Source organism: Callionymus lyra, chromosome 1, assembly GCF_982586985.1.
Source record: "Callionymus lyra chromosome 1, fCalLyr1.hap1.1, whole genome shotgun sequence".
Classification (NCBI taxonomy): domain Eukaryota; kingdom Metazoa; phylum Chordata; class Actinopteri; order Syngnathiformes; family Callionymidae; genus Callionymus; species Callionymus lyra.
Window position 1 is genome coordinate 37,238,037 of NC_141818.1, and position 25,720 is coordinate 37,263,756.

General features: G+C 36.9%; 3 protein-coding genes and 1 long non-coding RNA gene across 4 annotated transcripts; all 4 read left to right on the top strand.

Moving 5' to 3' along the window:
• The first annotated feature begins 4,020 nt into the window (after positions 1-4,020).
• Positions 4,021-16,579, top strand: ufl1 (UFM1-specific ligase 1). The gene is made up of 19 exons (XM_087783644.1): positions 4,021-4,204; positions 7,626-7,771; positions 8,046-8,074; positions 8,146-8,240; positions 9,236-9,350; positions 9,422-9,552; positions 9,627-9,685; positions 9,752-9,898; positions 10,800-10,975; positions 11,665-11,847; positions 11,920-12,037; positions 12,694-12,816; positions 12,893-13,004; positions 13,075-13,241; positions 13,307-13,437; positions 13,499-13,579; positions 13,643-13,728; positions 16,024-16,204; positions 16,287-16,579. Exons 1-19 carry the CDS (start codon positions 4,128-4,130, stop codon positions 16,488-16,490), a joined length of 2,361 nt encoding a protein of 786 aa, XP_087639770.1. The 5' UTR covers positions 4,021-4,127; the 3' UTR covers positions 16,491-16,579.
• LOC148089373 (uncharacterized) lies at positions 13,827-14,956 on the top strand. The gene is made up of 3 exons (XR_015710504.1): positions 13,827-14,422; positions 14,546-14,580; positions 14,679-14,956. It is a non-coding gene; the product is annotated as an uncharacterized LOC148089373 (long non-coding RNA).
• A 228-nt stretch (positions 16,580-16,807) lies between the features above and the next one.
• cep44 (centrosomal protein 44) lies at positions 16,808-19,160 on the top strand. Its single transcript, XM_087783655.1, has 4 exons — positions 16,808-16,925; positions 17,865-18,012; positions 18,756-18,893; positions 18,966-19,160. Exons 1-4 carry the CDS (start codon positions 16,834-16,836, stop codon positions 19,002-19,004), a joined length of 417 nt encoding a protein of 138 aa, XP_087639781.1. The 5' UTR covers positions 16,808-16,833; the 3' UTR covers positions 19,005-19,160.
• Positions 19,161-20,248: 1,088 nt separating this feature from the next.
• On the top strand, positions 20,249-24,212 carry dctd (dCMP deaminase). The gene is made up of 6 exons (XM_087806259.1): positions 20,249-20,318; positions 21,093-21,192; positions 21,991-22,126; positions 22,195-22,311; positions 23,474-23,570; positions 23,710-24,212. The coding sequence occupies exons 1-6, from the start codon at positions 20,302-20,304 to the stop codon at positions 23,777-23,779; spliced, it is 537 nt and encodes a 178-aa protein (XP_087662385.1). The 5' UTR covers positions 20,249-20,301; the 3' UTR covers positions 23,780-24,212.
• Positions 24,213-25,720: the final 1,508 nt, after the last annotated feature.

A 25,720-nucleotide genomic window follows, 5' to 3' on the forward strand; every position in this document is an offset into this window, starting at 1 on the left:
AAAGGATAGATGGATGTATTAATTTAAGTTTGGAGGAAAGGATAGATGGATGTATTAATTTAAGCGAGGAAGAAAGGATAGATGGATGTATTAATTTAAGTGAGGAAGAAAGGATAGATGGATGTTTTAATTTAAGTGAGGAAGAAAGGATAGATGGATGTATTAATTTAAGTGAAGAAGAAAGGATAGATGGATGTATTAATTTAAGTGAAGAAGAAAGGATAGATGGATGTATTAATTTAAGTGAAGAAGAAAGGATAGATGGATGTATTAATTTAAGCGAAGAAGAAAGGATAGATGGATGTATTCATTTAAGTGAAGAAGAAAGGATAGATGGATGTATTAATTTAAGTGAAGAAGAAAGGATAGATGGATGTATTAATTTAAGTGAGGAAGAAAGGATAGATGGATGTATTCATTTAAGTGAAGAAGAAAGGATAGATGGATGTATTCATTTAAGTGAAGAAGAAAGGAGAGATGGATGTATACATTTAAGTTAAGAAGAAAGGATAAATGGATGTATTAATTTAAGTGAGGAAGAAAGGATAGATGGATGTATTAATTTAAGTGAAGAAGAAAGGATAGATGGATGTATTAATTTAAGTGAAGAAGAAAGGATAAATAGATGTATTAGTTTAAGTGAGGAAGAAAGGATAGATGGATGTATTAATTTAAGTGAAGAAGAAAGGATAGATGGATGTATTAATTTAAGTGAGGAAGAAAGGATAGATGGATGTATTCATTTAAGTGAGGAAGAAAGGATAGATGGATGTATTCATTTAAGTGAGGAAGAAAGGATAGATGGATGTATTCATTTAAGTGAAGAAGAAAGGATAGATGGATGTATTAATTTAAGTGAGGAAGAAAGGATAGATGGATGTATTAATTTAAGTGAAGAAGAAAGGATAGATGGATATTTTACAATATATTACAAGCTCCAGATCATGTTGTGACAACATTTTTCACAACAAAGTTTAGAGATTTTCCTCAGTTGAAGGAAATAGTTTCTGGTCAGTTTTCTGCAGTGTCGAACTAGAGACATGTCTTTATCAAATACAACACCCAGGTTTCTCAGGCTCAGTTTGACAGACTGACCGAAGTCCCCCAAGTACTGACTCAACCCTGGAATGTTATCATCAGGAGCAATCACCAGAGTTTCAGTTTTGTCCACATTTAGCTGCAAAGTGTTTTCACTCAGCCATTGTTTGATTTCTAGCAAACAATTGACTAAGCTGTTCAGCCTCTGGGGCTCAGTTGGATCAAAAGAGCAGTAGAGCTGGATGTCATCAGCAAAAATGTGATAAGAAACATCAGGAAATCTCTGAATGATTTTACCAGGGGGAATCAAGTACAGCAAAAACAATAAAGGACCCAGAACAGAACCTTGAGGGACTCCACACAACAGATCTGCTGATTCAGACCTCATTTGATTGGCAGATACACTAAAACTGCGCCCAGAAAGGTATGATGAGAACCATTCTAACACAGACCCAGACAGTCCCACTTCATCCCTCAGTCTTCTCAGCAGGATCTCGTGATCAACTGTGTCAAAGGCTGAGGACAGATCCAAGAGAACCAGAACAGGGTATTGACCCGAATCAGTCGACATCATGATGTCACTGGACACTTTCAGTGAGGCTGTCTCCGTAGAGTAAGGTAAGGTAAGGTAAATGTTTACAGAAGCCAGACTGAAACTTCTCATGGATGTCGTTCTGATCTTGGAACAAAGACAGCTGTTCCGACACCACCTTCTCCAAGATCTTGGACAAGAAAGGGAGCTTAGAAATAGGCCTGGAATTACTGAGGTCAGTTGGGTCTAAGCCTGGCTTTTTGCTCAGAGGCTCCACAATGGCATGTTTAAATGCATTGGGAAAAACCCCTGTGGAAAGGGAGAGGTTCACCATATTAATCAAATACTTTGATAAAAATCTTACAAGGAAGGACGTCATCTGAACAAGAGGAGGGTTTCATCTTGTTCACTAGTGCCAAAATATCACCCAAAGATAGAGCAGTGAAGGAAGACCAAGAGGAGGAGAGGGGCTCAGAGACAGTAGGGGTTCCATTAATTTAAGTGAAGAAGAAAGGATGGATGGATGTATTAATTAAAGTGAGGAAGAAAGGATAGATGGATGTATTAATTTAAGTGAGGAAGAAAGGATAGATGGATGTATTAATTTGAGTGAGGAAGAAAGAATAGATGGATGTATTAATTTAAGTGAGGAAGAAAGGATAGATGGATGTATTAATTTAAGTGAGGGAGAAAGAATAGATGGATGTATTAATTTAAGTGAGGAAGAAAGGATGGATGGATGTATTAATTTAAGTGAGGAAGAAAGGAAAGATGGATGTATTAATTTATGTGAAGAAGGAAGGATAGATGGATGTATTAATTGAAATAGGGAATGAAGGACAGGATGAATGAATCAAATAATTAATTAATTAATGATGGATCAATATATTGATCAAATATAGCTTTATTTGATGGATGATGGATATATGATAAATGGATCATAGATGTAAAAAAAAGACAAGATGGATTAATCAATGGATTGATGGAATCGATGAAGGAAGGAAGGGTGGAAGGAAGGGTAGATGGAAAGGAGGAAGGAAGGAATGATTGATGGATGCTGGAGGATAGGATCGAAGGATGAATGAATGAATAGAATGATGGATAGATTGATCAAGTGAAGGCTGGATTGATGGAAATATGAATGGATGACAGATGTAAAGACAAACAAGATGGATTGATCAAAAGATGGACTGATGAATGGATGGATGGATTGCGAGGAGGATGAAAATAAGGATGGATGGATGGATGGATGGATGGATTGCGAGGAGGAAGAAAAGAAGGATGGATGGATGGATATATGAAGAATGAATGATAGATCAAAAGACAGACATGATGAATTGATCAACGAACGATTGATCAATCGATGGATGGATGGATGAGTATGAGGAAGGAAGCAAGCATGGATGGAACAATTGAAGGAAGGGTGAATGGATAAGTAATTAATGAATTCATCGATAGATTGATGGATACACTGATCAAAGGATGGCTGGACCAAAACGTCGATGGACGAATAGATGGATTATGGATCGATACATTGATCAATGGATGAAAGACAGACAAAAAGACAGACAGGATGGATGATCAGTAGATGGATGGAAAGGAGGAAGGAAGGAAAGAAAAATACAATATAGATGGATGGATGGAAATATGGAATGAAGGAATGGATGGAAAAGATTGAAGGAAGGATGAATGAATGTATATGTAGATGGATGCATGATGGATGATAGATTGATAGGGAGGAAGGAAGGAAGGAAGGAAGGAAGGAAGGAAGGAAGGAAGGAAGGAAGGAAGGAAGGAAGGAAGGAAGGAAGGAAGGAAGGAAGGAAGGAAGGAAGGAATGAGGGAGGAATGAAGGAAGGAAGGAGGAGAGGAAACAGGAACTTAAGGAGGGAAGGAAGGGAGGAAGGAAGGAAGGAAGGAAGGAAGGAAGGAAGGAAGGAAGGAAGGAAGGAAGGAAGGAAGGAAGGAAGGAAGGAAGGAAGGAGGGAGGGAGGGAGGGAGGGAGAGAGGGAGAGAGGGAGGGGGGAAGGAAGGAAGGATTGACAAATGGATAGATTATGGATGGATGGATGGATTCAAATCTTATGAAAATACATTTGAACTGAACATTTGTTATTGTTGAATTTAAACAGACGACTGTGTAAGTCGTTGGTCTGTGAACTAAAGTGAATTTCTGTCAGAAAACAAACAGTCAACATACATCTTCAACACCTCGACTCTCCTCCCCTGGAAACTTCTAACGATCTTCCACACGATTGTTTCCCTCGTCATGTTTACAACCATCTTGACTTGAATGTAAATAAAATCTTCTTCCTGATCCATTCAAATGCGCTTCAAAAATATGTTTTCAATCGCGCAAGCTGACTTCAAATTTGTCCCTTCCAGGATGCCATAAAAACACGCTACCCGGATGTGAATGCCCGCGCATGCGCTGAGGTGACAGCCCATCTTTCGGTGACGTGTTGCTGTGGATTGTGGCGCTGATTGACAAGCGTCTGCACAGACTGACAGCTCCAGCTTCACACCGTCACCTGGGCCTGTTCTCTGACCGATAGACATGTCTGACGAGTGGCAGGAGATTCGGCGGCTCGCCGCTGACTTCCAGAAAGCTCAGTTTGCTGAAACAGCTCAGAGGTTAGTGTTAGCATCGTGTGTCGCAAACTATGGTCAGCAGCTGCGTGAAGATGTTGTTACAAACACAGAATGTCTTCCACACTTGAGTGAAACCGAGTCAAGTTGTGGCATTTCTACCGTTTTGAGCGTGAAAACCTTAGCAAACTGTTCCTCAAACATATTACATTAAGAACTCTGAAGTTACTGATCTTTAACTCGCTTCTACTTCACGATTTGTTGCACTGTAGAAGTTACAAATAACTGAAACACATTTATAAACTCTGAAACACGTTTACAAACTCTAAAACAAAATTATAATGAACTGAAACACGTTTACAAACTCTAAAACAAAATTATAATGAACTGAAACACGTTTACAAACTCGAAAACAAAATTATAATGAACTGAAACACATTTACAAACCCTGAAACTAAGTTATAATTAATTGAAACACATTTACAAACTCTGAAACAAAATCATAAACCCTGAAACACATTTACAAACTCTGAAACAAACTTATAGTTAACTGAAACACATTTACAAACTCTGAAACTAAATTATAATTAACTGAAACACATTTACAAACTCTGAAACTAAATAATAATTAACTGAAACACATTTACAAACTCAGAAACTAAATTATAGTTAACTGAAACACATTTACAAACTCTGAAACTAAATTATAGTTAACTGAAACACATTTACAAACTCAGAAACTAAATTATAGTTAACTGAAACACATTTACAAACTCTGAAACTAAATTATAATTAACTGAAACACAGTTACAAACTCTGAAACTAAATTATAATTAACTGAAACACATTTACAAACTCTGAAACAAAATTACAAACTCTGAAACACATTTACAAACTCTGAAACTCAATTATAGTTAACTGAAACACATTTACAAACTCTGAAACTAAATTATAGTTAACTGAAACACATTTACAAACTCTGAAACACATTTACAAACTCTGAAACTAAATTATAGTTAACTGAAACACATTTACAAACTGAAACTAAATTATAGTTAACTGAAACACATTTACAAACTCAGAAACTAAATTATAGTTAACTGAAACACATTTACAAACTCTGAAACTAAATTATAGTTAACTGAAACACATTTACAAACTCTGAAACTAAATTATAATTAACTGAAACACAGTTACAAACTCTGAAACTAAATTATAATTAACTGAAACACATTTACAAACTCTGAAACAAAATTACAAACTCTGAAACACATTTACAAACTCTGAAACTCAATTATAGTTAACTGAAACACATTTACAAACTCTGAAACTAAATTATAATTAACTGAAACACATCTACAAACTCAGAAACTAAATTATAGTTAACTGAAACACATTTACAAACTCTGAAACTAAATTATAGTTAACTGAAACACATTTACAAACTCTGAAACTAAATTATAATTAACTGAAACACAGTTACAAACTCTGAAACTAAATTATAATTAACTGAAACACATTTACAAACTCTGAAACAAAATTACAAACTCTGAAACACATTTACAAACTCTGAAACTCAATTATAGTTAACTGAAACACATTTACAAACTCTGAAACTAAATTATAGTTAACTGAAACACATTTACAAACTCTGAAACACATTTACAAACTCTGAAACTAAATTATAGTTAACTGAAACACATTTACAAACTGAAACTAAATTATAGTTAACTGAAACACATTTACAAACTCTGAAACTAAATTATAGTTAACTGAAACACATTTACAAACTCTGAAAATAAATTATAGTTAACTGAAACACATTTACAAACTCTGAAACACATTTACAAACTCTGAAACTAAATTATAGTTAACTGAAACACATTTACAAACTGAAACTAAATTATAGTTAACTGAAACACATTTACAAACTCTGAAACTAAATTATAGTTAACTGAAACACATTTACAAACTCTGAAACTAAATTATAATTAACTGAAACACATTTACAAACTCTGAAACAAAATTACAAACTCTGAAACACATTTACAAACTCTGAAACTAAATTATAGTTAACTGAAACACATTTACAAACTCTGAAACACATTTACAAACTCTGAAACAAAATTACAAACTCTGAAACACATTTACAAACTCTGAAACTCAATTATAGTTAACTGAAACACATTTACAAACTCTGAAACTAAATTATAGTTAACTGAAACACATTTACAAACTCTGAAACACATTTACAAACTCTGAAACTAAATTATAGTTAACTGAAACACATTTACAAACTCTGAAACACATTTACAAACTCTGAAACAAAATTATAATTAACTGAAACACATTTACAAACTCTGAAACACATTTACAAACTCTGAAACTAAATTATAGTTAACTGAAACACATTTACAAACTCTGAAACAAAATTACAAACTCTGAAACACATTTACAAACTCTGAAACAAAATTATAATTAACTGAAACACATTTACAAACTCTGAAACAAATTACAATTTATTGAAACACGTTTACAAACTCTGAAACTAAATTATAATTAACTGAAACACATTTACAAACTCAGAAACTAAATTATAATTAACTGAAACACATTTACAAACTCTGAAACTAAATTACAAACTCTGAAACACATTTACAAACTCTGAAACAAAATTATAATTAACTGAAACACATTTACAAACTCTGAAACAAATTACAATTTATTGAAACACGTTTACAAACTCTGAAACTAAATTATAATTAACTGAAACACATTTACAAACTCAGAAACTAAATTATAATTAACTGAAACACATTTACAAACTCTGAAACTAAATTATAATTAACTGAAACACATTTACAAACTCGGAAACTAAATTATAATTAACTGAAACACATTTACAAACTCTGAAACTAAATTATAATGAACTGAAACACATTTACAAACTGTGAAACAAAATTATAATGAACTGAAACACATTTACAAACTCTCAAACACATGTACAAACTCTGAAACAAAATTATAATTAACTGAAACACATTTACAAATTCTCAAACACATGTACAAACTCTGAAACAAAATTATTATTAACTGAAACACATTTACAAACTCTGAAACAAATTTACAAACTCTGACTTTTTTTTTTACAATCTCTGGAACAAAATTATAATTAAATGAAACACATTTACAAACTCTGAAACCCATTTAAAAACTGTGAAACAAATGTACAAACTGTGAAACAAAATTATAATTAAGTGAAACACATTTACAAACTCTGAAACAAATTTACAATTTCCTGAAACAATTTTAAAAGCTAAAAAAAACAATTACAATTTCATGAAACAAAATTATAATGAATTGAAATGCCTTTACAAACCTTTAACATTTAAAAAAAAATCCTGAATGAGTTCCACAAACGCACACTTTGCTCCAACTTTAACACAATCTTCTCACCTGTTCTCAGGCTGTCTGAGAGGAACTGCATTGAGATCATTTCAATGCTGGTGAACGACAAAAAGTTGAACGTCGTGCACACTTTGGATGGAAAGGAATACATCACCACTGCCCAGATCGAACGAGAGATCCGAGATGAGCTCTACATACATGGAGGTAAATGATAGAAAACATTCCATGGGTTAGTTTTTAACCGTATTACTGTCGTTTAAATCAACATGTATAGATCCTCGCAGCAGCAGCAGAATTCAATAGAAGTATTTTCTATGTTCAATAAATGATGACGGCATTCCTTAAATAAGTATCAAGCCACTTTGAGCCTTTTTTGTTATTAAGTAACAAATGTATTATTTAAAAAAAACCTTCACGAACTTAGATACTGTAGAGTAACAGATTTATTCCTTGAGTAACGACGATCTTATCCTCACAGGGCGGATCAACCTGGCACAGCTCCAGCAGGTCTGTGTTTGCAGAAACCATCATTATCTGTGTTGCATTAATTTTTGTTTATCGTCCTCAATTGTCTTCAGGCCATCAACGTGGACTGGGCCCACGTCGAGAGTCAGGCTGCTGAAATTGTCAAGAGTGATAAAACTCAACTTGTTCTCGGACAACTTATCGATGAGTGAGTGTTTTCTTTTGTTGTTTTAGGATTAATTCAACCGAAAGCTGGAAATGTTTGTCTGGTGTCATTCGTGATTCTTATGTCCGATTCACACAGGATAAGTATTACCTGAGGAACTCTGGGAATTTGTAATAATTGCGGAGAATGTCTGAGTTTTAATCCTGTGCGATTGCGCCATGTCTGTGATTTGTAATGTTATAATTCCGCCGCAAATTACCTTCTGTAATTCACCAAACACAGGGTGATAATACTGATCCCGTGTGAATCCGCATGTCTGTGTTTGTAATTCTGAATGCGGCAGATATACACTGTAACGGCCTTCTAGGCGATCGCCATTGTGTTGGTATTTCCGCTGTTTTATTTTGAAGGGGTTGAAAAGGAAGCAGATCGAGTTTGTTGTTCAACATGACGAAAGTAAAAAAGACGTGCGTGCTGCACGGATACAAACTAAGTTCCAGCACTTTTTATTTTGAATGTAGAAAAATACTTTTAAAATATGTCTTGTGAGCTAGCGGTGTTTACTGGCAAAAATAAGTTAATACGATACGTATCGCAATAAATTGGCAACGATACGATATATTGAGATACTGTAGTAACAAGGATATATGTGTAGTATTGTCGAGTACTTGACTCTGGTGTTTCAGAATTTACAGATCACATGACTCTTGACGAAGTCGTAACTGTTTTCATTTGTTTTGAAACCAAAATATGTCCAAACCATCAGCTTTAAAAAGCTGCTGGAGGCGACGGTATCCTCTCATCCCCAGCCACCACTGGCTTTCATTGTTCCGTCAGTGGCGTAGAAAGTAATGACTACTGCCATCTAGTGACCAGATGTTACATTTTAACACAATTAGCGAATAAGCGCTGTGAATAAATGCATTTTAATTATAAATGGGAAAAAAAAAAATCTTATTTTGCTAAAATATGGAAAAAATCAACCATTAAAAAACTTGGATTTATAACATTAATACTGTATCGTGTTTTGTGTGCAGCACGTATCTCGACCGTCTTGCCGAGGAAGTGAACGACAGACTTCAGGAGGCGGGCTTGATCAGCATCTCTGAACTCTGCAAGGTCCACGACCTGCCCGGAGACTTCCTCACTCTGGTGAGACTCCACATGACTCGGCATGCATGGTGTTCCTACCTCGACGTGACCCAAACCCTGGCGTTTTCTAGGAACTGTCGAAGCGTCTCGGGCGGTTGATCCAAGGAGAGCTCGACCAGTACAACAAAGGGGTGATTTTCACTCTCGCCTTCGTCGCTCGTCACACGGCCAAGATCCAGGGACTCTTCAGTGCCATCACACGGTGAATAAATGGAAAAAATTTTCATTATCTTTCAAGTTTCTTTTTTTCCACATTCGTCTTCTCTCCTTCACCAGGCCGACGCCCGTCAGCGGAATCATCTCAGCGTTTGGATTTCAGGAACATCTTCTGTATTGTGAGGAAATGGTCTTTCTCTTCTTCAATCGTGTGCTTCGTGACCAATAGGTTTTGTGTCCTGCAGCGATGCTGGAGGAGCTGGTGAACACGGGGCGACTGAAGGGATCCGTGGTCGGAGGGCGCCAGGACAAGGCCGTGTACATCCCGGACATCTACTCGAAAACCCAGAGTGCATGGGTCGACTCTTTCCTCTCGCAAAATGGATACTTGGGTAAGAGTTTTGGTCTCTAGTGTCAGGCTTCTCAACAGATATTTGATTTATTCTTATGTTTTTGTGGTTTCACTTTACATTTCAGCCATTTTTGTCAAATTTTATATTATTTTATTTTCCAAAATCTGTGCCATCGTGATCTTTTTTTCTTAACCCTTGTGTTGTCTCAGGGTCAAGGTGACCCGTTAGGCCTGAAAACAATTGTGTTTGTGGTGTCCCTTGTGTTGCCTCTGGGTCAAGATGACCCGTTAGGCCTGAAAACAAATGTGTTTGTGGTATCCCTTGTGTTGCCTCTGGGTCAAGATAAGCAACCATTTATTAGTGGAGAGGGTCTGCTGATTAGGAATTTTCTTTGGTCAATTGTGGAACATCAAACATTAAGCTATAAACATAATACAATAACATTTACAATTTGGCCATTTAAAAAGCCAAAACTCATTCAAATGTAGAATGGAGGGCCGCATAATATCATGTCACAGGCTGCCAATGGCCCGTGGGCTACAAGTTTGAAACCCCTGTTTTATGTGAATGGTTGATTATTAAAAAGAAGGCTTAGATATTTAAAGCAAATAATGATTTCAGGTTGTTAAAAAACAACAATCTGAGCAGATGTCTTTTTTTGCTACACACTAAATCTACAAACTAAATTTTCATGTATTTTTGTATCTTGTTTTTACTATATGGAAGGGCTGAGGCAGGTTTTGGAATCGTCGCCTCATTTTCAGAGTCCACTAGATGGCACTCTTGGCTATATAATCTTTGACTTTGAGTATTTATTTTAATAAAACATCCCATCATTTTAAATCCATCTACTGAGCTCTTAATAAAATATTTAACTTCATGTATTCCTCCTTCATTAAAGTGTGTTTTTTTAAACGTAGCCTTCATTGTTTCCCTGCAGAATACGACTCCTTGTCCCGGCTGGGCATCCCTGACCCGAGCAACTACATCAAGAAACGCTTCAAGTCCAACAAGCTGCTCTTCCTGCGTGCAGCCTGTGTGGGCCAGACCCTCATGGACCAGGTGGAGGCATCGGTGGAGGAGGCGGTGAACTCGTCGACGTGGGCCGACATGCAGGTGCAGATTTTGAGAAGGTCCCCTTTTTTACAGTGTCCTCTCTGATCCTTAAAGACGCAGGCGTTGTTTGATGTTAAAATGACTTCTAAAATAAAATGAAAACATGATGAATAAGATTAGTTCCTCTCTGGGAAACATGAACAAAGTTAATTTTTTTTCATGGCTGAACGTGAATGAGGTATTTTGTGCAGTAAATCTTTCAAATCAGCACAATTGCAGTTAAGTAATGTTTTTGACTTGAATTAAAATGTGTATTTAATGCTTAAAAACATAACATTTTGGTTAAATTGTCCCTAAACCTATGACATTTTTTTTATTCTTCCAATTGTGTTTTATCGTTTATGTCTTGAACTTCAAATTTAAATTATACTCATTTTCTACTCGCCTTCGTGTCGACTAAGTGTTGGGATTATTTTCAGAGTAATCGGTTCCTTTTTAGAGTTGTAGACAAAAATGTTTGTTCATTTTAATGTAGCGACTGGAGCTCAGTTGTCTTCATCTTCGCCCAAAAAGACACTTTTAAAATATCCAAAGCCCCGAAATACTGCTCATCTGTAACGTCCATCTTGTATTAAACAATTAATCCCAACCTTTAGTCGCCATGAGGGTGAGTAGAAAATGAGCTCAGTTAGATTATAACTTTAATCTGTAGAAACCCTTTAATACTCACTGCTGTGTGACCTTCCTAGACTATTCTACCCAGCTGTTTGTCCATGGAGGACATGGAGATGCTGGTCCAACAGGCCATGAGGAACACCAACGTGGAGTCCTCGGCCAGAGTCCTGGGCAGCACCGTGGTCGTGAGCGAGAAGTTCATCAGCAGCAGATGCATGTCTCTGTTTGATGAGCCCATGCAGCAGAAAGCCCAGAAGGTGTTGCTCCTTTGCTTTTCAAACTAACAAGAAAAATTCATCAAATAATCATATTTTTTTTCCTCTGTTAAGGAAGTGAAAAATAATCCGGTGATTCTTATCACTGAGGAAAACCTGAGGCAGGTGTCTTCGGAAAATTCGTCGGTGTCGAACAAGAAGAAAGACACCGAGCGGAGGAAGAGAGCGACAGGTTTGAATGAGATATTTCATAACGTCCGGGTGAAAAAAATGAGCTAATTTTCCAACACAAAATGTAATTAACTGTGTAACAGAAATGTGTGTGTGTATATGTACATAGATAATATTATATTGTTTGTTTCAAATCACATTTCATTTTCTTATAGTTATTCTCTAGTTTAAATTGTGTCAATTTTGCATTAAATGAAATAATTAAATTTGATTTATTTACAATTATGATGCAAATATTCATTGTTTATTTCTGTGTTGAAATTAAACTTCCGGCCGCTAGATGGCAGCAGTCGTTATGAGCTCCAAAGCTTAAGTGACAATGATCCTGCAAGATAACTGAGGACAAGAGGATACAGTCGACTTTTAAAGCTGACGTTTGGGCATATTCTGTTTTAAAAACGAATGAAAGCAGTTACTACTTTGTCAGGAGTCATGTGGTCTGTGAATCCTGTAATACTACAAACGTATCATTGTACCTACTGTATCGCAATATATCTTATTGTTGCTCATGTATCCAGAAACGTATCTTATTGCCATCTATATTCAATACACACCCCTAGTGGCATCACTTGAATTAAGAAACCTTCTGACCAGTTTTTGCTGAAATTCGAGCAGTTAAGTTGGAACATTCTGATCTTGATCCGATTTTCAAAACAGAGGGCAGCGGCAGCGTGAAAGGAGGAGGAGGCGGCAACGCCAGAGAGATCCGCATCCGGAAAACCAAAAAGAAGGGAAGGAGAGACGAGGGCAGCGACGACGAAAGGGAATCTTCACAGCAAAGTACAAAGACTAAAAAAAAAAACTCTCCTCTTTCAATCTTCTGCTATTGAGACTTGACTCCCGTCCACGTGTCCAGATCAAGCTCCCGACTTCATGACCGCCAATGAGATCATCGCCGTGCTGCGCCACGGACTGTCGGACGACTGCGCCGATGAAATCCTCGACGAGCTCGCCGACTATCTCGTGCAGTAATGTCCATCATCTTGACTTTCTGTTTCATCCCTCGACGAGTGCCTGATGCTACTACACTCTGTGCAGGCCGCTGTCCAAAGCCTACCAAGAGGTGGTCCGGACCGTGTTGGTCTCCACCAGCACCTGTGCGTCTGCGACGGACAAGAAGAAGACCATGAAGGAGCTCCAGGAGGAGATCGGGAACCTCTACATCAATATCCGGCTCTTCGAAAAAGCCATTAAGTTCTTCTCGGGTACTGCCGAGTGTTGTGTGCGCTTATCAGTCGGACGACAATTTCAACAAAGCCTTTCCCTGCAGATGACACGCAGACCCTCATCAGCAAACACATCCTCAAAAGCGTGTGCACGGATGTCACCAACATCCTCGTCAACTTCCTGGCTGCCGACATGATGCTGTCGGTGGAGAATCCTGGCTCCATCTCCTCAGATGTAAGTCCTCTTTTTTGCGGCTTTTCTTTCGGCTGCTGGAGCTTCATGAACGTTTTTGCAGGTCAGGTTGAAGATTTTGGGGAAACTCCCGGACGACATCCGAGGACCCCTTTTGAAGCTGCATAACTGCCTCAATGGAAAGGTAAACGGAGGGAAGGCTTTTTAAAAAGGTCCAAATTTCAAACTAAAATATTTTCGTCCACAGACGGTTGAGGACTTTTTGACGAGCCTGGAGGTCGGTGCAGAGGTGTGCGGCTTCATGATGAAGAAGGGAGACAAAAAGAAGGAAAGGTAGAGGAGACTTTTCAGCTTCACTATGTATAGTATCACACACTCTAAGGGTTATCTTTAATCTCACCATAGATGGGCACACTTTTCATAATTATATCAAGTACAGGGAGTGCAGAATTATTAGGCAAATGAGTATTTTGACCACATCATGCTCTTTATGCATGTTGTCTTACTCCAAGTTGTATAGGCTCGAAAGCCTACTCCCAATTACGCATATCAGGTGATGTGCATCTCTGTAATGAGAAGGGGTGTGGTCTAATGACATCAACACCCTATATCAGGTGTGCATAATTATTAGGCAACTTCCTTTCCTTTGGCAAAATGGGTCAGAAGAGGGACTTGACAGGCTCCGAAAAGTCAAAAATAGTGAGATATCTTGCAGAGGGATGCAGCACTCTTAAAATTGCCAAGCTTCTGAAGCGTGATCATCGAACAATCAAGCGTTTCATTCAAAATAGTCAACAGGGTCGCAAAAAGCGTGTGGAAAAACCAAGGCGCAAAATAACTGCCCATGAACTGAGAAAAGTCAAGCATGCAGCTGCCAAGATGCCACTTGCCACCAGTTTTGCCATATTTCAGAGCTGCAACATCACTGGAGTGCCAAAAAGCACAAGGTGTGCAATACTCAGAGACATGGCCAAGGTAAGAAAGGCTGAAAAACGACCACCACTGAACAAGACACACAAGCTGAAACGTCTACTTGTAGACTGGGCCAAGAAATATCTCAAGACTGATTTTTCTAAGGTTTTATGGACTGATGAAATGAGAGTGAGTCTTGATGGGCCAGATCCCGTGGCTGGACCGGTAAAGGGCAGAGAGCTCCAGTCCGACTCAGACGCCAGCAAGGTGGAGGTGGGGTACTGGTATGGGCTGGAATCATCAAAGATGAGCTTGTGGGGCCTTTTCGGGTTGAGGATGGAGTCAAGCTCAACTCCCAGTCCTACTGCCAGTTTCTGGAAGACACCTTCTTCAAGCAGTGGTACAGGAAGAAGTCGGCATCCTTCAAGAAAAACATGATTTTCATGTAGGACAATGCTCCATCATTGCTGGCAAGAAAGGGTCTAAAAGAAGAAAAACTAATGACATGGCCTCCTTGTTCACCTGATCTGAACCCCATAGAGAACCTGTGGTCCCTCATCAAATGTCAGATTTACAAGGAGGGAAAACAGTACACCTCTCTGAACGTGTCTGGGAGGCTGTGGTTGCTGCTGCACGCAATGTTGATCGTGAACAGATCAAAACACTGACAGAATCCATGGATGGCAGGCTTTTGAGTGTCCTTGCAAAGAAAGGTGGCTATATTGGTCACTGATTTGTTTTGTTTTTGAATGTCAGAAATGTATATTTGTGATTGTTGAACTGTTATATTGGTTTCCCTGGTGAAAATAATTATAATGGGTATATATTTGTTTTTTGTTAAGTTGCCTAATAATTATGCACAGTAAAAGTCACCTGCACACACAGATATCTTCCTAAAATAGCTAAAACTAAAAAATCCCTGCTCCAACTTCCAAAAATATTCACCTTTGATATTAATGAGTGTTTTGGGTTAATTAAGAGCATGGTTGTTGTCCTGTATATTAGATTTTAGATTTTTAGATCACAGATAAAAAATAAACAACAAAATAAAGAATACACACTTTTTCTCAAAATGCATAGGTTTTTAAAGGTTTGTATTGAATTGATACCGGGTCAACGATACTATATATTGTGATACTGTAGTAACAAGGATATATTTGTAGTATTGTTGAGTACTTCACTCTGGTGTTGCAGAATTTACATAAGTCGTTTTGCATGATTCTGATATGCCAAAACATCAGCTATAATAGATGGTGGAATGGACTGTATCCTCTTGTCCTCAGTCATTGCCAGGTTCTTTGGATTTCATTGGCTTATTAGCTGACTTTTTTTTAAACAACTGCTACTATCTAGGAAGCTGTTGTGCCGTGAATATTTGCTTGTTAATTATAAAAAAAAATACATCAAATTATTCAATTTTTTAACTATGTTAAACAATAAAATATGAAGCCAAAGAAAATGATGATGATGTATACCTGTTATTGTATTATTTTATTGGAAAAAAATATTGATACAGTGCTGTTGAATCGAATAGCTGTACAGTACCATAGAAAATAATCAATACTATATAACTCTCCTAAAGACTTGTATCTTCAGGCCTGATTATTTTCATACATTTGAAGTAGAGGTCAACGGATGATTTCATCTTTAAAAAAAACAAAAACTAAACGTGTTTTGCGAAAGTAGGTTGGGACTCATGACTGGTGTGTTTTTCAGGCAGGCTCAGTTCCAGCACCGCCAGGCTCTCACAGAACAGATGAAGGAGACGGAGGACCCTGCTCTGGTGCTGCACCTCACCTGCGTGCTGCTGTTCCAGAACTACACCCACTGCATGCTCCACGCTCCGGGCCGCTGCGTGCCGCAGATCATCGGCGCGCTCGCCGAGCACATCCCTCCAGTACGTCACCATAGTTTCTGTGATTATAAACTGGTCGAATCTCTTGCTGACGAGACATTTCTGATTTGATTTATTGTCGCAGGAGAGTCAAGAACTTCTGTCCACCTATCAGAGCCTGGTGGTGAAGCAACTGGTCAGTAAAAAGAAGGAGGAAACCGGAGCGGACGTCAGTCCCGGAGAGGCGGACGAGGAGTCGTCCAGCATGCGGACTCAGCTCCTGTGTCTGATGCCGCAAGTCAAAGACCTGGTTCTGTCTCAGAAGAAGACGTCCAAAAGTGAAGGCTGATGAAGATGTTGAAGATGACACTCACTCTTGATGATTCAGGCGTGTTTGTAAATCATAGAGATGTCAATAAAAGTAGCATTTTTATTCACTACCGGATTCAAAGATGTCTATTTCCACTCTAATATAATTTATAATAAATTCATATTACTAAGTTTATCACAAAAACGTCTTCTTTTTTTTAAATGATTACTTGCATCGCTCTGACCACTAGTCATGTGACTAATATTTTGTCCATGTCCGGTATCTATAGTGACGTCAATAAGCGCACATGCGCAGTGCAACAAAAAAAGGAACGCGTCGGTTATTTACAAAATAAAGTGAAAAGTCTTCATACAGTTTTGTTATGATGCATGCTGCGGACATGCAGGGTTGCTTGCGACGACTGGAGTCTCTTCTTCGGGTGATCAAATATCCCGGACACGTCGACTTTACAGGGTAAACTGATCCGTGATTCAACTTTAAAAAGAGTTTAGTTCAAGAAAGATGCATCTTCTCCTTTGTCCAAACGTAGTTATTCGAGTGATGCAAAAAGTGATGTTTTATACATATACATTGTTCTTCGCTTATTCACTTTAAAGCAATACAAACCCGAAACGGAGGTTGTTTGTCTGAAAATGAGAGATTTTATTTTGCCGGGATTTTAGCGATTTCATCCACAACGTTTGCTTAAGGGACACCGTACTTCCGGGTTCTCTTTTCTTTTTGTGTTGATTTAAACAAACTTCATATTATAAATATAATACTATATTGATCATGTTTAGTACAATTATTCATCTGTGGACAGCGTCAATTCCCCTTGATAAATACGAGTGATTGATAGGAATTATGTTCCATAGTGGGTTTCATAAATAATATGATCAACAGAATCTTGATATTTCAAAATTAATTAATTTATATTGCAAAAATGTTCTTTCTGTTTTATGTTTATTCGATTTATGTTTTCTGAATTAAAAGTGAACCACTTGTGTGTCTAGTAGTTGTAAAGAAAATGGCTGCATTCAATTATATAAATAATATATAATATAATAATAATAATAATATATAAATGTATATATAAAGAACATAACATCGAAATGATGCATATAGTAAGTAAGTAAGTAATTTTTATTTGTATAGCGCTTTTCCAGACCAGGGTCACAAACTGTTAAACAATCAAAACAATATTCAGTATATATTTTAAAGGTCAAGATAAAACTGATAACACAACAGGAGTTCCAGAAAATCAAGGAAAAGCCTGAACAAATAGAAACGTCTTAAGATAAACATGTTTTGTTTTATTTAAAAAAAAGAAAGAAGGCACCATCATATTTCGCTTCGCTATTATTGCCAAACACGAGTGTCTAACATGTGTAAATGGTGTCTTTCATTCTCTAGTCTCACAGCAGGAGACCCTTCAGCTTTCCTTCCTATCCTGAGCTTTACTCTCACCTCCTTCTCGGAACCTTTAACCGCTCAGCTCGTGGGGGCTGGACTGGAGCTGGCCGGCAAGACGGATCTGAGATTCGTTGACACCGTTTACAAGGTGAATATGAGCAAGAATATTCCTGCTCTTTATTTCCAGGAACCTTTTGACCCCACAAGCTCTTGGGGGAACTGACTGAGAACCGAGAGATGGTTGTCATGGAGATACGTTTGCTATCTTGGCTGATGTTCCACTGAAATAATCCTCCATCCATCTACCAATCGCTTGTTGGATGTCAGGTCATGGGGGCAGAAATTGGGGCGAAGACGCCCAGATTTCCAAGTAGTGGTGTCGGACAAATGTCGATACAGGGATATATTAAAATTTAAAAAATACTGAAGTAACAGGGTTTGTTCATTTTTTTTGTGTTGCGGCCGCTACATGTTAGCAGTCATTAAGTCCTCCGAAGCTAATGGTACAATGAAATCTTGTGATGACTGAGGACGAGAGGATACACTTGACTCCAGAAGCTTTTAAAGCTAATGTTTGGACATATTTTGGTTTCAAAACAAGTGAAAGCAGTTACGATTTCATGAAGAGTCATGTGGTCTGTAAATTCTGCAACACCAGAGTCAACTACTCGACAATACTACAAATATATCCTTGTTACTACAGTATTACTATATATCTTAATATATCGTATCGTTGCCCCTGGATTCTGTTATGTTTCACTTTTATTTTTGGCTTCTTGTGCTTTTTTTTCCAGAATAAATAAAAGGTTCTTGTTCTTTATTACTCTTGAAAGAAAAAAAACATGTATATTAAACACGTATTTATTTGTTGTGTGTGTGCTTTATGTTCAGGCTCTGCGAGATGTCTTCCAATACAGGCCCATCCTTAGTAAGCAGCAGTTCCTCCAGTGGGGTTTTGCACGTGGAAAAACTACTATCGTGTGTGACGTCATTAATCTGGTGCAACAGCGACACAACCAGTTTAAGAAGGTGTGTGTGTGTGAATGTGTGCATAAATTAAATGTCTCAGTAAATACATGTTGAATCTTTCTTGTTTTCTAGGGCTCAGGGAGAGGAAGAACAAAGTTACAAGAAGCTTAAATTTTTTAATAGTAATCAAAGATGAGTTGATTTCTTTTTTTTTAACATTTATTTTTCTTATGTTCATGGACATTTAAATGCAACACAATTGCATATGTAAGAAATGTTGTTTTTTGAATCCATAATTATTTTCTAAATAAACTGTGTTTAAATGTGATAATTAATAAAATAAATTATTTATTCTTTTAACAGTGGGATATGTTTGCCCTTTTAATATTGTTTCTTAAAACATTTTTCTTATTTTTTCCTTCTTATGCAAGTGATTTTTCTCCTTAGAGTTTAAAGTTTTTTTTTTTTTTTTAATCTTTTCTTTCATTTGACCCTCACAACAGCCATTTTAGGTGCAATCCCAGCTCCGGATATGATTGTGTCCCTTAAAAAAATAATGCTTTTTAATTTAGATGAAGTCATTGGATTGACTAAGACATGGAAAGTCTTAATCCTTATTATAATTATAACAATAATAATCGATAAAAAAAAAACATAGTTTCAGTCTCATTTGATCATCTTATCCTTTACATCAGTTTTACTTAAACTGTGTTTTAATACACATTTTGTTTTCTACTACAAACAAACATTCTGTAGTCAACCTAAGTACTGAGATTGATAATAACAGTTTTAATTATTTCCCCTTTTTAAAAAAAATAATTTTCTGTTAACAGAAGATTTATTGATTATTAAATCGTTTTCTGTGTATTTAATATTAAAGCTTTCTTTGTCTATGTCTTATAATGTATATAATCATAATATTTGTCTTCTGATGTTTTATTGACGTCGCCAGGTGAGCATTTAATGCGTAACATGGACATAATATGTACGATGTTCACAATCCGTGATGAAGCTTCGTGTTTCTATCATCCACATAAGATGATGAGATGGTTTTATATGACGTCAACGACACCAACAACAGCAGCAGGGTGTGACCGGAAAACATGGCGATATTTTGTTGTGATTCCACCTTTCACAATAAAAGTCGCCAAGAGGATTAGGAAACGCGCCGGATTTAGCGCCACCACTGTCGTGTCTCCAATCGAACGGTCGACACAATCACAGCCGCCACCATCAATCTAATGTTGATGACAAACCAGTTTTTGTCAAAGATGATGTTTCTATTTGAAGCAAAATGTTTAAATTGAACTTGTTTAAAGTTGTGCCTGTCAGACTGTACACGGGGGTTAGAAATCCAACAGAATTTGGCGGGTTTTTGAAGGGTCGCTGTGACGTCACATTAGTATTTCCGTCTTTCTGGCCACACGTTTTCCCTCAAACACAAACACAAACTTCAACAGGAGTCAAGATGGAAAACGGCGACAGGTAAGCAAAAAAGTATTGGAATGTTTTTGTCTTTAACTACAAGTTGTTTTTCCGGCTGTTTTAAAAGGAATTGATACGATCGGAGTATGTTTGATTTACTGTCAAATCAGTTTGACGTCATAATAATAATTGACGAAGTTCAAACAGTGATGGTCGACAAATTGTTACTTCAGCAGTTAAATCAATTATATTTTCAAAAAATGTTTGGTATTATCTTTAACTTATGTAAAATCGAAATAACAAAAATAATTAAGTCGATTAGCATCATAATATTTACACAGAGTTGCATCAAATTAAATCTTCTTAACACACGGATGTGAAAATTGATCTGTAAACATGTGTCTTCATGTTCCATACAAAAATGTTTGTTTCTACACAAATTCAGTTAAATAAAAATAAAGTCAAGACATTTTAGTTTGAAGAATAGAAGTTTTAATTTTAATTTTGCAGAGAGAGAGATGTATTTGAACTTATTTCACGATTATTTCAAATTGCTAAAAACACTGAAGTTGAATAACCAGAAATACATTCTTTAGATTCTTTAGACATAATTTAAGGCGGATCAAGTACTTGCAAGTACAAGTACATGCTTGAATGTTAATGTATGTTTTTGGAGGTTTACCTCTGTAGAGCCAGAGTTGGCAGCAAAGTTTAACATTATTATTATTATCATGCATTGTTTTATTACACTTCCTAAGTATGTAGTCAATATCAAACACTACAGTTTTTATCTTTATAACTTAGTACAATAACATGAACTCCTCATCCCCGTAGTTTACACACGAAAAAGCGAGACGATTACCTTGAATGGCCAGAATACTTCATGGCGGTCGCCTTCCTCTCGGCACAGAGAAGCAAAGATCCAAGTTCTCAGGTATGTTTGACTTCCATGTACGATTTATAAAAAACCTTGTTGAAAGATCTCAGCAGTTCCTCCACATCTGCATGTGTCAACGATTACACATATTACATTAGAACTATTATGAACAATCAATAACCATTTACACAGATAGTTTTCAGAGTAATACTACTGATCCTTGCAGAGTAATACTACTTAGCCTTGCCAAGTAATACTACTGAGCCTCGCAGAGTAAAACTACAAAGACTTGCGGAGTAATACTACTGAGCCTCGCGGAGTAATACTACGAAGACTCACAGAGTAATACTACTGAGCCTCGCGGAGACATACTATGAAGACTTGCAGAGTAATAATATTGGGCCTCGTGGAGTGATACTAGGAAGACCAACATTTTGACGGGTTTTTTTTAGTAACGCATAACATTTGTTTAAGGTCACTTAGTTCAACCCAATACACTGGATTACAAGGCTCACTGTTGATTTTTATAATTACAGTCAGAAATTGTATTTTAAATGAGGTTCTATGATCAGTTATGTTTGACGTAATTCCTTTTTCAAGTAGGTCTGCAAGATTTTTTTTTGTTTCTGTAACATTTATAGAGGATTTTAGGTAATGTGATAAGGAAGTGTTTGAATAAAGAGAAAACCCTCCAGTGACTCTATCTGTGTTACCGGTTACTCACAGGTTAGAAGCTTTGATTACTTGTGTGGATAAACGCAAAGACACATTTCTTTCCCAACTGCCTATGAAGCCCACTAGATGGCGCTCTCAGAGTTTACAAACTCTACCTCTCTTTGGTTTCTTCTCCTGCAGGTCGGCGCCTGCATCGTGAACCAGGAGAATAAGATCGTGGGGATCGGCTACAACGGCATGCCTAACGGCTGCGACGACGACAAGCTGCCGTGGGCGCGGAGAGCCACCGACCGGCTGGATACCAAGTACCCCTACGGTCGGTCTCCTTCGTGAACGTCCATCACTAAACCCAGATTTTAGGTCACACTGCTGCTGCCTCCACAGTGTGTCATGCTGAGCTCAACGCCATCATGAACAAGAACAGTGCTGACGTGAAGGGCTGCACCATGTATGTGGCACTGTTCCCCTGCAACGAGTGTGCCAAACTCATCATCCAGGCTGGTGAGTGACCTCACACCCTGATGGATGGATGGATGGATGGATGGATGGATGGATGGATGGATGGATGGATGGATGGATGGATGGATGGACTAATCATGCTGTTTACCTCATTGTTGTCCCTTTAATTTATGGAGTGTTTGAAGCGCGATAAAAGTGCTTGAATGTTTGTTCCCTTATATATATATATTTATATCAACATTTGTCTAAGCCACTGTTTTTCCAAGTACTGTGCCGTGGCACACTAGTAAGTAAGTAAGTAAGTAATTGTTATTTGTATAGCGCTTTTCCAGACCAGGGTCACAAAGCGCTTAAACAATCAAAACAATATTCAATAAAGTATATACTTTAAAGGTCAAGATAAAACTGAGAACACAACAGGAGTTCCAGAAAATCAAGGAAAATCCTGTACGAATAAATACGCCTTAAGATGTTTCTTAAAGGAGTCAGTGTGCCTTGAGAGATCGTCAGGTGTGCCGTGGGGAAAAATATAAAATTTGACCTAATTATTAAAAAAACATTATTTATCTGCAAATAAAAGACAAGAGAGCTGAGATTGGCTCCTCATTATGTCAATCAAATGGTTATTGGATCGATTGGTTGATGTCCAGTCGTAAAAAGATCTACATAGTACCATTTTTTCAACGTTTTGGGTGGTGGTGTGAGTCATGATTTTTTTTTTTCAATGGAAAAAGTTTACCTTGGCTCGAAAAAGGTTGAAAAACACTGGTCTAGGCAAACGCTTGTATGACCGGAATAAACTCCACACTGCCCTCTGTCGGTGGAGTGGAGCGTGAAACATGCAACGTTAGCGAAGAGGAAAAAAAAACATTAAAGACTTTTACATTTTATTATTGTATTTGATAAGTTTATTTATTATCTGAAAAGTCAATAAATGATCTCCCTTGAGTACAAAATAAATGTGTTTTTCTTGTTACTTTTTTTTGCTTTTATTTAATTTTTATTTAATGTTCTGTCATGACTTGCTTATTTTTTTTATTGATTTATTTACCTTTGAATTTGAAAAAAACCTTGTTTCAAAAGGAAGTCTTGGGGATGATCTCTCTCAATCTACTTCATTAATTTGTTTACGGTTCAAAGAGTTCCCTCTGATAAGTTCCAGTTAAAAAAAACACTTTAATTTGATGACTTAAACCCACTGCAGGTCTGAAGGAGGTGGTCTTCATGTCTGACAAGTACCACGACTGTCCAGAGATGATCGCCTCGCGGAAACTTCTCACCCTGGCCGGGATCAACTACAGGTGAGTTTAACCCTCAAAGTATCTTTCGATTTTTCTTGATTCAGTGCAAATATTTTCTTTTTGTGTAATAATGTAATATGGAAGTTTCAATTTTCAGTGAAAAGAACATCATGTGGTCATTTCTCTTTGGTGTTTGCAGGCAGTTCACTCCGAGGAAAAGTGAGATCGTGATAGATTTCAACTCGATTAACTTGACTGGAGCAACTTAAGACGGATCCATCAACCTGCTGGTAGAAACTCATGTTACATCACACCACATCAAAAGGTTCTTCAGAAACTGCAATATTGACAGATGTCAATCATCTTGGTGTCACTTAAAAAGATACGTTAAGACTGATCAGCAACATATTTGGGTTAAAATGTTAATTTAGACTTTTGCCTTTTATCATTTACTTTGATCAGTGATTCCTGGGATTTTACAGCTTTCTTTAAAACTATAATTTTAATTTTAGAAGGCGTGTCTACGTATGTAGATTGTTTTAAACCGTAAGAGCACAGGTCAATATGTGTGTGTTTTTTTTTTTTTATATGTGCCTTTGATTGTCTGCATCAACTGATGTTTATCTGCTGCTGGTTTCTTTTGTCTTTTTCACGTTGTTGAAAGAGTCGTGGAGATTTATTAAAATGCATTGATGCACACAAGCATGTGTCACTTGTTTGTTAAGCGCGATTTGAACATCAAGTGTATTTTTAAAGAAAGACGCACATATTTACACAAAAGCGCAGTGATTAACTATTCTGTTCTATTGAGTATCACAGTCTTAAAGGGTGGTTGTTGTTGTTTTTTTTTTTAAGAAGGTATTTTTCTCTAAACTAACAATGGCCTATGACTCTGAAAATGTCAAAACGCTGGTTTCAATCAAGATAACTAAAAAAATAAACCTTTAAACCAGTTGGAAAAATGTTTTCAAATGAAAGTCGGTCCGTGAATATAATGCCCATATTCGGTCGGTGGTGCAAAAAAGTTTGAGGACCCCTGACTATTTTCAAGTTTCTCAAATGTAAGAGTTACTCCAATAAAGCACAATAATGAAATTTAAAAAAAAAAGAATTCTTCAAATGCTTCAAAATGGCGACCATGTAACTGACAATGTTAACTTGAAACTGGTATTTCAACACAACTCACGCTTGTGGCTTCAACTACACACACCGCAGTTACTAGGCCACAAATTTCAGTGCTGCTATGTCGTCTACAACACGTGCTTTACATTATCGTAAAAGCACTGAGGGTGATGTACAAATAATCAACGGTTTGCACATGTGTTTTGAAAAATGTTACCATAAAAATGGTTACTTTTATTATGGTCTTAACAAACAAATATGTATTTTTTAAATTCTGTGTAGAAATGAGATTTGGGTTTGTAAATCAAAGGTTACACGCATTCACTGCTTACATCTCGTTTCTTGTCTACGCTTGTCTATTCCTACCACAACACTGCCATCTAGTGGCTGTGGCTGTGTTTGTGAAGCCAAAAGTTTTTTTCTTTTTAATCTGAAAAAGCTTTGTGTATTTTGTCATTTTAAAGTAATTATTCAGTCCGTCCTTTTGGTCTGGAAACTTCCTGCGTGATGACGTCATACAATGAAATCGATTTAGATAAACTTTATTGATTCCTCTGGAGGTCTCCTTCAGGAAATCGTTTTTCCAGCAAACAATAAAAAGAAAATACAACATGACACAATCTAAATCTAAAGATAAGGAACATAGATCAAAGAATAATAACAAGGACAAAGGATACAAAGATGAACATGGAATATCATAATTTTTTCATTTCACTCCTGCCCCCAAACTCAGAATAAAACAGCCTAAAAGCACGAGGAATAAATTAGTAAATAATGAGTCTATTAGTGTTGCATCATGGGAGGATCTTTTTCTCTTATCACTGATTACTGCTGAGTACTGATACTGACTGAAATGCGAACCTCTTTTATTAAAAACGTTTTTCTAAGTGAACAGATCTTCAACCGGGCGATTGAAGGACACCTTCTACCACACAATCAACATTTATATAAACAAAAATACCACAAATATCTTTGTCAATCGGATAAATTTCAGTCACTTCCTGGTCTGACGACACACCTGACTTTTAACGGCCCATGCTGATGTGTGGAAATGTGTTTCACTAAAAGAATGCACTTGTAACTATGAA